This window comes from Gopherus evgoodei, chromosome 21 (assembly GCF_007399415.2).
Source record: "Gopherus evgoodei ecotype Sinaloan lineage chromosome 21, rGopEvg1_v1.p, whole genome shotgun sequence".
NCBI lineage: Eukaryota > Metazoa > Chordata > Testudines > Testudinidae > Gopherus > Gopherus evgoodei.
This window is the reverse complement of record NC_044342.1, coordinates 6,972,935-6,987,067: the sequence shown is the minus strand read 5'-3', so window position 1 is coordinate 6,987,067 and position 14,133 is coordinate 6,972,935. Positions and strand designations below refer to the sequence as shown.

At 41.3% G+C, this 14,133-nt stretch overlaps 1 protein-coding gene and 1 pseudogene across 1 annotated transcript; one reads left to right on the top strand and one right to left on the bottom strand.

The window, feature by feature from the left end:
- Window positions 1-1,546: 1,546 nt before the first annotated feature.
- LOC115638190 lies at window positions 1,547-2,502 on the top strand (annotated as a pseudogene).
- Window positions 2,503-9,406: 6,904 nt separating this feature from the next.
- LOC115638191 (olfactory receptor 14A16-like) lies at window positions 9,407-10,342 on the bottom strand. Its single transcript, XM_030539758.1, has one exon. The coding sequence runs from the start codon at window positions 10,340-10,342 to the stop codon at window positions 9,407-9,409; it is 936 nt and encodes a 311-aa protein (XP_030395618.1).
- Between the last annotated feature and the right edge of the window lie 3,791 nt (window positions 10,343-14,133).

The window sequence follows — 14,133 nt, the reverse complement described above, 5'->3', positions numbered from 1 at the left end:
TACACGTGCTAAGACACAGCCCATCCCCCAAAGAGCTTACAGTCAAGCAGAGAGGGCAGAGAAAGGGAGGCTAAACTGAAGCACAGAAAGGGGAAGAGACTGGTACCGTATCACACAGCAGATCAGTGCCAGAGCCAAGAAAAAAAAGGTGTCCTCTGACTGCCACTGAATCACATAGCACAGATCTAAAGTCACAGCTGGAAACAATGAAACATGCAAGTAACTGAGCAATGCTACTAGTCCATTGTTACACAGATATTCAGAGATTCACAGAGTCTGTGGCCAGAAGGGATTAGTGTGATCATCTAGTCTGGCCTCCTGTATATTGGAGGCCAGCAAACTTCCTCAAAATAATTCCTAGAGCAGATCTGTTAGAAAAAGACCCAATCTTGGTTTGAAAAGTGCCAGTGATGGAGAATTCACCACAATCCCTGTAAATTGTTCCAATGGTTAATCACACTCACTGTTAAAAAAATTATGTTTTATTTCCAGTCTGAATTTGTCTAGTTTCATGTTAGACCTTCCTCTGCTAGATTGAAGAGTTCATATTAAATATTTGTTCCCTCCTCTAGGTAGTTACAGACTGCCCTCAAGTCACCTCTTAATCTTCCCTTTCTTAGGCTAAATAGACTGAGCTATTTGAGGGTCTCCCTACAAATCATGTTTTCTAATCATTGAATCTTTCTTGTGGCTTTTCTCTGAACCGTCTTCAATTTATCAACATCTTTCTTGAATTTTGAGCACCAGAAGTGGACATCATATTTTAGCAATGGTCACACCAGTCCCTAATACAGAAGTAAAATAACCTCTCTACTCATATTCAAGATTTCCCTGTTTATGCACCCCAGATTTCACTAGCTATTGGTCACACTGGGAGCTCATCTTTAGCTGATTATCCATCATGACCCCCAAATTGTTTTCAGTCACTGTTTTGCAGGATAGTGTCCCCCATCCTATAAGTATGGTTTGTATTCTTTATTTGCAATATGGAATGTGGGTGCAGCTAGGATTGGGTGCCATAAATCTAGGTAGCAGACAACTGTGTGGTGTTAGGGTGGAATCAGTATAGATCTACCCCCCCAGAATGCTGGGTGAGTCCTTGTCATATTTCCCGGAAAAGAGGGAATCAGGTGGAGTTAGTGTTGTAGTATTTTTAGTGTAATGCTCAAGAGGTGAGCCTTCTATTTGTAGCAATAGGGGATCCAACTTGGCCAGAAATGGATTTTGGATGTACTTTGTTCCATCCTTCATACTGCATTTATAAAGCCACACCATGGGCCTATTTCTCCTATGGGGTAAAGTGATGAAGCTCTGTTGACTTTAAAGGAGCTGATCCAACTTACACAACCATGATAACACAATTGAGTGATTGTCAGAGGTGAGGAGCACTAACATCACCAAGTCATTGAAGGTGATGAGCGCTGGGCAGCTTTGACATTCATACCATGAGGAAGGGGAATAAAGGCCATTCTCTCTGTTACTTTAACCCTGACCATAAACTTTCTCATTCCTTCCCTAGGCATCACACAATGTACTGAGGAAGAAAATGTCCAATCAAAACACTGTGACTGAGTTCCTTCTCCTGGGATTCTCTGACATTTGGGAGCTGCAGATTTTACACTTTCTGGTGTTCCTGGTGATTTACCTTGTGGCTCTGGTGGGAAATCTTCTCATCATCACAGCCATAGCACTTGACCATCATCTTCACACCCCCATGTACTTCTTCCTGGTGAACCTGTCAATCCTAGACCTCGGCTCCATCTCTGTCACCATCCCCAAATCCATGGCCAATTCCCTCATGAACACCAGGTCGATTTCTTATTCTGGATGTGTCACACAAGTCTTTCTCTTTATCTTCTTTATTTCAGCAGATTATGCCTTATTGACTGTCATGGCACATGACCGACATATCGCCATCTGCCAACCACTGCACTATGAGAGAGTCATGAACAGGATGGCATGTGTCCAAATGGCAGCAGTGTGTGGATCAGTGGTATTCTTTACTCTGCTCTGCACACTGGGAGCACATTTGTGCTATCTTTCTGTGGAGGCAACATGGTGGATCAGTTCTTCTGTGAAATCCCCCAGTTCCTCAAGCTTGCCTGCTCTGATTCAGACCTCAATGAAACTGGGGCTGTTGTCTTCAGTGCATGCTTACCCTTAAGCTGCTTTGTTTTCATAATTGTATCATATGTTCAGATCTTCAAAGCAGTGCTAAGAATCCCCTCTGAGCAGTGCCGGCGTAAGGCCTTCTCCACCTGCCTTCCTCACCTCACTGTGGTCTCTTTGTTAATTTGCACTAGCATCTTTGCCTACCTGATACCCACGTCCAGCTCAGCATCAAGTCTAGATCTCTTGGTCGGTGTTCTCTACTCCGTGGTGCCTCCAGTGATGAATCCAATCATCTACAGCATGAGAAACAGGGAAGTGAAACGTTCATTGAGTAAACTGATAGGCTGGAGGTTATTCAGCAAGAATAAAATGTCCATATTTCTCCTTTGATTACAATTTCATTTTGAGTTTCCTTATAAATATAATCGGCTGATGACAATATTGCCTCCATGTGAACATACCATGCAACATCTTTATGCAAAATTGAGTATTTACACGTGTAAAAATCCAGACAAACATAACTCAAGACAAATAAGACTTAATTTAGGTTTAGAGTAATGTAAATGAAATCCAGACTCTCTCTCTCTCTCTTTCTTTCTCTCTCTCTCTCTCTCTCATCAACCTTGCACATAAAATGAGCAACCATAGCAAAGTCGCTAGTGGGGTCTCTGGCTCTTCTTATTTTTTAGGATAAAAACTCTGATCGAAGTATCAATGCATTTGTTCATTTTGGATTTTTTTGTTTGTTTGTCCGTTCTTTAATTTGTATTTTTGGAGTTGTTTGATACTTTTATTTGTTTCTTTGTTGCAGTTATGTTTGAGGTGGGAAGGCATGGAGAGATGGTTACTCAAGGCACCATCTGAACTGCTAAACAGCCATCTAACCCCCCTTGTAGACAGTATTATGTTGACGGGAACCACATTTTCTGTCAGCATAGCTACTGTCCCTTAGGAAAGTGGATTAACTACTGTCAGTGTAAAAGCTTCTTCACTTAACCACTATAGGGGTACAGCTGCATCAGGGCACCTATGCCGATGCAGAGTTTTAAGTGTAGACTTGCATTTAGGTACCTGTTAGAGGATGTGGCTTAGCACATACCTATCTGGTCGGTATTTCCCATAGATTAGTTAGGTACCTCCCTACAAAGCATACTGGCTTCACTGGATCCCATTCTTCAGTGTCTGTCTCTCCCTGTTCATTGTACAGGGAGCTTGGGCACCTAACTCAGGGTTTGCAAATACCAGTGATTTTCTAAGTGCCCAAAGGTTAAGTGCTGAGATGTTCAGGGTTGCAATACAAAATGGCCAACTTTCTAAATGTATCTGAGTGCCTTGTGGGATTTTCAAAAGCTGCTAGGTGCACAACATTCATGAAAACTATGAATTTTAGGTACTTCAGTCCTTTTGAAAGTCCTTTTTGGCATCCAAAAACCTTTGAAAATGTGGCACCCAAGTCCTTTTGTGAATCTATCCCTGAGTGTCTGAAATCCCCTAAGAGGCTTTACACATATAAGCTTGGACAATTAGAGAGAGATCCAAAATGTTCCCAATATTGAGGGCTTTGGAAACTTCAGCTGAGTGTTACCAATGGGTCCTTCCTTCCTTGACCTGCTCCTCACAAACAAGGAAGAATTTGTAGAGGAAACAAGAAAGCATAGGAGCCTGGGAGTCAGTTACCATGAGATAGTCAAGTGCAGGATCTTGACACAAGGAAGAAAGGAGAGCAGCAGGGTATGGACCCTGAACTTCAGAAGTGCAGACTTTGACTCCTGCAGGGAACTGATGGGCAAGATTCCAAGGGGGAATAACATGAGGGGGAATGGAATCAAGGAGAGGTGGTTGTATTTTAAATATTCCTTATTGATGTTGCAGGAACAAATCATCCTGATGTGTAGAAAGAATTGTAAATATGGCAGACAACCAGCTTGGCTTAACAGTGAAATCCTTGCTGATCTTAAACACAAAAAAAGAAGCTTACAAGAAGTGGAAGCTTGGACAAATGACCAGGGAGGAGATAAAAATATTGCTCAGGCATACAGGAGTGAAATTAGGAAGACCACATTACACTTGGAGTTACAGCTAGCAAGGGATGTCAAGAGTAACAAGAAGGGTTTCTTCAGGTATGTTAGCAACAAGAAGAAGGTCAGGGAAAGTGTGGGCCCCTTACTGAACAGGGGAGGCAACCTAATGAGAGAGGATGTGGAAAAAGCTAATGTACTCAATGATTTTTTTTTGCCTCTGTCTTCACGAACAAGGTCAGCTCCCAGACTACTCCACTGGGCAGCACAATATGGAGAGGAGGTGACTAGCACTCTGTGGAGAAAGAAAATATTCAGGATCATTTAAAAAATTGGATGAGCATAAGTCCCTGGGGCTGGATGCTCTGGATCCGTGGGTGCTAAAGGACTTGGTGGATGTGATTGTAAAGCCATTGGTCATTATCTTTGAAAACTCATGGCAATCGTGGGAGGTCTTGGATGACTGGAAAAAGGCTACTGTATTGCCCGTCTTTAAAAAGGGGAAGAAGGAGGATCCGGGGAACTACAGACCAGTCAGCCTCACCTCAGTCCCTGGAAAAATCATGGAGCACATCCTCAAGGAATCAAGCACTTAGAGGAGAAGAATGTGATCAGGAACAGTCAGCATGGATTCACCAAGGGGAAGTCATGCCTGACTAACCTAATTGCCTTCTTTGAAGAAATAAATGGCTCTGTGGATCAGTGAATAGCAATGGATGTGTTATTTCTTGAATTTAGCAAAGCTTTTGATATGGTCTGCCACAGTATTCTTGCCAGCAAGTTAAAGAAATCCTTGTCAGAGCTCACAGTCTGGAGCAAAAGTCCATTGTATTGCCCCACATTGTGTAGCACCCACATCCCCTTCTTTCTGCTCTAATTGCACAGGATTCTGCAGTCAGTTATAGTTCTCTCCACAGGGCCAAACTCATCCCTGGTGCATCTACATGAAATCAGTGAATTTGTATCCAGGATACATTAGGCCAATTCTGTTAAGCTATTCTCTACTCACTCGCCTGCTTATGCTTGCGGGAGATAATCACATCTCTGTGGCCCTCATTGGCATTTCATAGAGGATTCCCCTCTTGGTCCAATAGTCTGATTGCTTTAGTTGCTATCAATAGCTGAACTCCTGGGCTAATGTTATGTCCTTCGCACAGCAGGCAGCACCTAAATGCAGTGGCAGGGCCAGGAACTTGATTGTTTCCCAATAAGACATCTTTAGAGAACAGGACAATTCCTGGCCTTAGGGTCCCTGGACTTTTGAAAGGAAATGAGGTCTCAATTCATACCCCATTTCCATGTGAATGCTACAGACTGTGCAGAGTACTATGGCATGGGATAGCTCAGGAGATAAGAGATGAAATCCCTGCTTTCATCTCCAAATCTTCTGTTCAAATCCAAAGGCAATGTCTCTGTGTCCTTCCCTCTTCTGATCTCTGTGAAGAGGGAAGATTTGTGTCTCAACTCCTTGGACATATCATGACAGAATCCACCAACAGCCCATTCATCCAGACTGGGTCCAATTGATACTCGGTTAGCAACCTCAGCAGAGACAAAGAGACCATCTCAGAAGTGGGAGGGGGTAATTCAATCTCTCAGTCCCAGTCACTTCATGTTCTATCCATGGAGACTGTGATAGCCATCAAAATGGACAATTGTTGCCAGCCAAACATTGGGATATGTTATGTAGGGATGAGTTCAAAGCTGGTGCATACAATAAAAGAGTGAGCTGTGTGATAACTTCAAGTCATTTTAGGTCTCCATCAATGTTTGTATGTGATGTCTTTGTTATTATTAAGACAATATTTGAAATAATTATTTGGAGCCACATTTGCAAATGTTTCTTTTATTCTCCACCCCCAAATTACACCATATTGGCACATGCAAATGACATATTTAGGCTGGAATGTCTATGGAGTCTAAGGTAGTGCACTAGAAAGAAATTTAGAAGAACTCGATGCAGTCCCAGGTCCTCAAAGGTTTTTAGCACTTAACTCCCATGGGTCTTGGCTTATTGATTTGCCAATGGCATATGTAGTGACTTTGGGCAATAGGCAATACTTAATGCACCACAGGAAGACTAGAAGTCACCTGATCCATTCACAACCTATACAATTTGTGTCCCTAATCCAGCAATCAACTTCAACACTTTTCACTCACCCCGACAAGGTTATTCCTCATCTATTCACCATAACACTCTCGCACCTCAACTAATAAGTCCAGTCATGCTACCTCTTCTATCCATCACTTCATGGAAAATTTGCAAGAATGAGTATGCCTCAGGCCACATCCTGAAGGTCAAGAGATTTGGGCTGTAGCATGAGAAGGCAACTCTAGTGTCAATGAACCACCACCTATTTTCTCAAGTGTCTCAGCAAATAATAATAAACTGGAGTACAATGAGCATCACTACTGAAATATATAGCACAGCATTGCACGAAAGGAATTTGAGTTTTAAATTCATAATTATTGTGTGTTTGGACAAGAAGCTACTATTGTGATGGTACCTCCCATAAGGCTTTATGGAAATACGCTTAGAATGTCTTTTATGCTACATATGCCATGTGACATATCTCAAAGGTTATCATCTACTGACTGTATTAATCCTATTAGTATGCATGTATCATTTTTATATTCAGGTTATGAATGTTATGAATATTGGCTATGTAGTGGCTTGATTTCTAAATAACCTTAGTAGAGCATTTGGTCAGTTCCTGGAGAAAGGAATGTTGAAATTAAATATCTAATGGAGAATCACATAAAGGACATGGATCTTGAAATTCTCCAATCCACTTAAGAAGTCTACTTGAGGACCTTCAAACTAGCATGTAAACAATGGATGCTACCTGTAAAAACTGTGAGTCATGCATGGACATGTGACTTGCCCGGGTGACTCCTAAACTCCATCTTGCAGCTGGACTTTGCATAGGGGCGAGGAGGGGGGTCTCCACCCACAAGAGAAAGTCTATTTAAACTCTCAGGAGACCCCCTCCGTATTGTCTTCAGCTGGCTTAAGAGAGAGCGTCCCCCATACAACCCCCCCCCCCCGCAATGATACTTGGAAGAAACTGGAACAAAGGGCAGTGACTGCAAGAGGTGTAAGTGATTGCTGGACCCAGCCTAAAAGATTAGTCTGTAAAAGGGAGAATTCTGGAACTAGTGAGGATCTTATCTGTATTCAGTTTGATTAGACATAGATTTGCGCATTTTAAATTATTTTGCTTGATGACTTACTTTGTTCTGTCTGTTACTACAGGGAATCTTAAATCCTACTTTCTGTATTTAATAAATTCAGAATATATATTAATACCTGGGGGAGCAAACAATTGTGCATATCTCTCTATCATGGGTATAGAGGGCGAACAATTTAGGAGTTTATCCTGTAAAAGCTTTATACAGGGTATAATGGACTTATATGGGTTTAGACCCATTTGGGAGTTGGGTGTCTGAGTGTTAAAGACAGGAACACTTCTGTTAGCTGCTTTCAGGTAATCCTGCAGCTTTGGGGCAAGTAATTCAGACTCTGGGTCTTTGTTGGCGCAGACGGGAGTGTCTGGGGCCCTGAGTTGGCAAGGAAGGCTGGGGTAGAAGTAGTCTTGGCAGATCGGGTGGCAGCTTCCAAGGGGGGTTCTGTGATCCAACCCATCAGAGCTATTATTTAGACCAACTGAGTAGCTTTGTTTTTAAGAAAACTCATTTTATCCAATAAGACAAAGAAACAGAGCATATTATAATGTATTAATTTAAAAGGCTCAAAGCTGAAAGGTACTGCATGTAATGAAGTTCTTGTAAAAGAGTAATGGAGTAAGAAACATTAAGAGCAATAACAACAAATGATAAATAGTCACAGGAAAATCATGAGTTAGACATCAGCGGTCATAGACATAAAAAGAGGCATGATAATTTGGCATTGATTTTTCACGATCTATCTATCTATCTATCTATCTATCTATCTATCTATCTATCTATCTATCTATCTATCTATCTATCTATCTATCTATCTAACTACATGATCTTATTTTATCTATTGTATATGTAGTACACACAACTAGGCACAAACATGGTTTAATAAATATTAATTAATAATAATTACAGCAAGCAGCTTCGGACATCTAGACACATTTAGATACTTGTGTGGATGAAAGACGAATGGTTACATAAAAAGCTACATGTTGAAGTGAATGGCTATATCCCAATTGTAATGATTAAAAGATTAGCTCAATCTCTTCTCCCTGCTCTGGTCTCTAACTTCAAATCTTCTGGTCTAAGCTTTGTGCCTATCCCTGTCTTAGGGTGGAATCATGTCATTCCCCATCTCTCAAACTGGGTCCCAACCGTGATTTCTCCAACTGTGTTTGGTACCTGCAGTTCTTCCCACAGGAGCTGTGACAAATAGTAAGTTGAGTGACTAGATGTCTTCACCATGCAAAATGTGATTTATTTACAACAATAGGAACAAAGCATAACATAGAAAATATGAGCACTTCCAGATGGATCACTACAGTAGTTTGGTAGAATCAAAATTTTGCCTTACTATTCAGACTTAGTTTGTTTTTAGGAACCATTTTAAAACCTTTCTCTTCCAAATATCTTTCCACCATAGGAAAAACAATACAGTATTTATTTATTTTAATAAATTTAAATAAATAGCAATAATACATAGTTATATAAGGCTCTGGGTGCCCTAACACCTCACACATGACACAATAAAATCCCATCAGCATTAAAATAATCACTTGAACAGACACCGGCAGAATCTTTTTTTCAATTCTTTGTTAATGGGGAAAGCAAAACGTCAAATCTCTCAGAAAACTCCATCAAGGTGATTCTCACATTGACACCTTGAATAGATGACAAAATAAATGGATACCACCATTTAGTCAGACATACTCCACCCTCCCAAGCTTCTCCCTCCCCCAGAAAAGCCACCTGAAACAAAGAAACAAGTCAACGAATGAATCAACAAAATCAAACAAAATGAAAAAGAAACAAGGAAACACACAAGCCAAAACTCTCAGATCCCAGGCTATAGGTGACAGTAGCCCTGTAAATCCCTATGACAGATAGGTAGGTGCATATGTAGATAGACTCTGATCTTGTGCACACTGGTGTAATCTTATTCTAACTCATCTGACTTCAGTGAAGCTAGCCCAGATTTCATGATTTCATCAACAGATTGCACCCAATGCTCTCAAAGAGACAATTTTGTCATCAGTTGATTATATCCACAAAGAAACTCAGAATGAAATCACAATCAAGTTGCAGGGATGGACATTTTAACTCTTTGAGAATAACCTCCACACAATCAGTTTCTTCAATGCAGCTTTAATCTCTTTGTTCCTCATGCTGTAGATGATTGGATTCATCACTGGAGGCACTAGGGAATAGAGAACACCCACCACAAGGTCCAGACCTGATGATGAGCTGGAGGTGAGTTTCAGGTAGGCCAAGGTGCCAGGGAAAACCATGAAAGAGATCACGGTGAGGTGAGGAAGGCAGGTGGAGAAGGCTTTATGCCGGCCCTGCTCAGAGGGGATTCTCAGCACAGTTTTGAAGATCTGAACATAAGACACAATTATACAAACAAAGCAGTTTAACAATAAAAAGATACCTACTGCAATACCCCCAACTTCACTGAGGTACGAATCCGAGCAGGTGAGCTTGAGTAGTTGGGGGATTTCACAGAAGAACTGGTTGATGTCATCGGACTGACAAAAGGGTAACCTGAAGGTGTTGCCAGTGTGCAGGGCAGAGTAAACAATACTAGTAATCCAGGCACTTGCTGCCATTTGGACACAAGCTCTCCTGTTCATCACTCTCTCATAGTGCAGTGGTTGGCAGATTGCAACATATCGGTCGTATGCCATGATGGTGAGTAGGGCAAGATCAGTTGCAGTGAAGAGGATAAAGAGAAAGACTTGGGTGACACACCCAGGATAAGAAATCACCCTGGTGTTCATGAGGGAATTGGCCATGGACTTGGGGATAGTAACGGAGATGGAGCCAAAGTCTAGAAAGGACAGATTCACCAGAAAGAAGTACATGGGGGTTTGAAGATGGGGGTTGAGGGCTACGGCTGTGATGATGAGAAGATTCCCCATCAGGGCAGCCAGGTGAATCAGCAGGAACACCACAAAGTGCAAAATCTGCAGCTCCCGATCATCAGAGAATCCCAGGAGAAGGAACTCGGTCAGGGTGGTTTGGTTCGACATTTTCTTTCTCAGTTCATTGTCTGATGGCTGTGGAGGGAAGGACAAAGACAGTGGGGGAATTTCAGTGACAGAGGGAGTGGCCCTGATTTCCCGCAGAAATATGAAGTGAGTGTCAACAATGCACAGCATTCATCACTGCTATTAACTAGGACTAGTGGTGACTTATCACATGAATGTAAATTGGCACAGCTCCTTGAAGTCAATGAAGCTGCATCAGTTTGCACCATGTGAAGATCCAGCTCATGGTGTAGTTTAATAAAATGCTGTGTGAAGGATGGAGCAAAGTACAATCCCAGTGCAACAATTCTAGCCAAGATGGATCCCCTATTGCTACAAACAGCAAACTCTGGATTTGGGCAACACTGCCTGATATCCTCTTTTTGTGAAAATAGGAGATAGACTTGGCATTGTGTATGACAGCTCGCCTGTAATGATTTCACTTCAACAGTACGTAGACGGCCGGCTGCCTACAAACATATTGATTTATGACCCCAAATCCTGACTCCATTTCCATCTCTGTGTACCAATAGGCTAGCAGCATCGCTCCGTTACCTCTCTGCTGTGTCATTTGGCTCTGTCGCTTTATGGGTGTGTGGATCAGTGGTCATCAGGAATCTTGGGTTCTGTTCTTGGCTCTGCCAGTGACCTAGTCTGTGGCCTTGGGTCAGTCACTTCCCCTCCCTGTGCCTCTCTTTCCCCTCCATCAATTTCTCTGTCTTGTCTCCTTGGACTGTGAGTTCTGTGGAGGATGAGCTGTGTCTTATTATATGTATGTTCACTGCCCCCATTTACAGCATTTCTGTTTAGTGGGCAGCACTGTGGGGCAGCGCATATGGCGATAGAGCAGACTATCTCAGTTCTAATTCCATTGAGATGCTCTATGTCTTTGGGCAGAGATAAGAGAGACAGGCTTTGGCTGGGGACATCAATTAACTGTTCTCTGTCTAAGGCGCTAGTATGTTTAATACCTATGATTTTGTCTGCCAGCTTTGCTGTTTACTAAGTTTTGCCATTCAACAAGTGTCTCTTTGAAACAGAAATAAACACAGTTGCAATAGAGTTACAGGGTTCAAACTGTATAATGATTGGACTATATCAGTGTTTCTACCTCTCTTGAAATCTACATGTTCAATCTGGTGTATTCAGACATTTTCAGTTTAAATTATTTCAAAGGAAAACTTGATTTTAAACTGAGACATACTCCAAGGTAGTCTCTGCTATTCTTGAAAAACAACCTATGTACTGGAAAAGTCAAAACATTTTTATTTTAAATTCAGTGACTATATTTCAGTTTTAACCAGTTTACCTGAAATTGTCTGGTTCTCAAAGAACAAAAAGAAAAAAAATTTTGGTTTTCACAGTTTCACAATTCCACTGCCCTCCTCTATGTCCTTGGGTAGAGACAGGCTTTGGCTGGGGGCTTCAGCTGTCTGTGCCTAAATCTAAAGGTGCCTGCATGTATAACACATATTCTGTGGGTATCAGCTTTTCTCTTTACACAGTTTTACCATTATGTAAGTAACAGTATGAAACAGCAATTAAACCTAATTCCAATAGAGTGAATGGGTTTGTAATTGTGGTGTTATTTGAGAATGTTAATGTTATCATTCAGGCTTAATTATAGATTTCTAATCTGGGCTAAATTTTCAGTCTGTTTCCAATCCATTTAAATTATTCCAAAGGAAAACTGGATTTTCAATTAAAAACATTTTCCTGCAAAGTCTTTGCTATCCATAAAAAACAACATATGTATTGGCAAAATCAAAACTTTTTTTCCAGATTTCTGCAGTTTTTAACAGCAATTGTTTGGTTCTCGATACACAAAAGTAAAAAAAGTTTTGATTTCCACAATTTCAATAAAAACTGAGCTCTAGATGTTTATTAAATGATTGTAAAAGACTTACAGTTTCAGTGAAATCATAGTTCTATTATTATATTTTCTCCAGTATATTAAAACCCAAATCTATTAACTGAAATAGCAAACTTACAGTGTTGGTCTTTGTGGAATGTTTCCCAGCCTGAGAAGCATTTGATAGTCCACTGCCAGGATTCTCATTCGTTGTCTGTTTCTATATCACTCAATAATGCCCCCACCGATGTGTTATCCAACAGCTATTTCCCTGCCCCGTCACCATATTCCCTCAGAGGTTGGGTCTCTGCAGTTCCAGACAAACAGAGACCCACTCCACAGATGACCACTCCCTGCTCCTATCTTGGGTCAGGCTTGGTTGAGAAGTGAAGGACTAAATAGGATGGAGATTGATAGCCCCTCCCAACTTTATAGCTGATCCTGAGTTATGTGGGATTCAGATATGATCACAGCCCAGGATGTACCTATCCTGGTGTTAAATAGCTGAATCTACTCCCTAGAGATGTAAGCCCAGCTCTCATCTCGTCTTGGGAAGAAACCACCCTGATAACCAACCCTAACCAAACCTAACTCCCCATAGGAGGAAACGGCCCACCCTGAATCTCATATGATGGCAGCATCCCTGGAAGGTCTCTTGGCCAGGAACAAGGCAGGGATGAATGACAAGTGGCATTTCACGGAGACTGCAGAATAAAATATGTATTTGAAGCACAGACATGTGACCTACAATAGCTCAGATCCCAGTGGCACCAGAGCCACAGCTGGCCTGGAATAGCCTGTTCCTCGAATAACGCCACATAAGCAGCTCTTGGACAGCAGAGATGTTTTTCTCTGCATTTCATTAGCAGTTCTTGAGATGCAGCCACCACAATAAGCCACAGCTCAGGTTGCCCTGGCTGTTTGATGTTTCTCACTAAGAAGCAGCCAGAGGCAAACACTAAAAGCTCCCAGCTACATCCTAAAATGTTATTAATTGACACATTTCCATTGAGTTTTGAATAGTTAGGACTATTTACGCCAAGTGGAGATGTCACCCTTTGATTTCCACAGAGCTACTTTGATTTACACTAGCTGGGGATGAGATGCCGATGAACTATGTAGTTTTCAACAGCTGAATTAGGCCTCATTAACTCCAATGGAGCTACTAGGAATTTACACCAGCTGGTGATCTGGCCCATTCTTCAGTTTCAAATACATATTTTTTGCCTGTGACTCTGAAGAGAAGACAGAAATTCCTAACCATTCTGCATGTTCTTAACTCTTTGCCCCATGGAATTCAATTAAAGAATGGAACTTTCAAGGGCTAAGGAGCATTTCTTTCCCACTGGGGAGTGAACTTTTGAGGAATTCAGTGTTGCTTTGATTTTCTGTATCTGACTTTCAATTTCTATTTGGATGAATGAACCCACATTCATTCATTCATTCTTTCTTTCTTTCTTTCTTTCTTTCTTTCTCAACAATTATATGGTTTCTTTCTGCAGACATCACTAAAATAAAAGACTCATTATGCTGAAGGTGCAATGCAATATGACATCTTAAAAATGTTTATTTCACACTGATTGTAGGTATGACAGAGAGACTGACCAATGACAAAAGGGTCAGATCCTCATCTGGTGTAAATCAATTGTAGCTCCATTTGCATTAAGGAGTCAAAGCCACACACCACCCCCACACAAACCTTGGGTAAATCTGCCATAATGTAGTCTGGATTCTGTAAATTAGCATAGTGATATGGAGCTATTCTAGTGGACGTGACTTCAGTATCTGTACCATGATGCCTGGTATTATGTTTGTTCCAGTATACAAGGTTCTCATTGCTTAGAACCTCTGTTCCATTGTAATAAACATAAAATATTCTAAAATCTCTAGATTATAGTTCACAGACAGATATCTGTGAGATGTGCTCCCTGCTGCTAAATAT

Coding starts and splice junctions, on each gene's coding strand:
- LOC115638191 (XM_030539758.1), bottom strand. CDS start 10,342: ATGTCGAACCAAACCACCCTGACCGAGTTCCTTCTCCTGGGATTCTCT.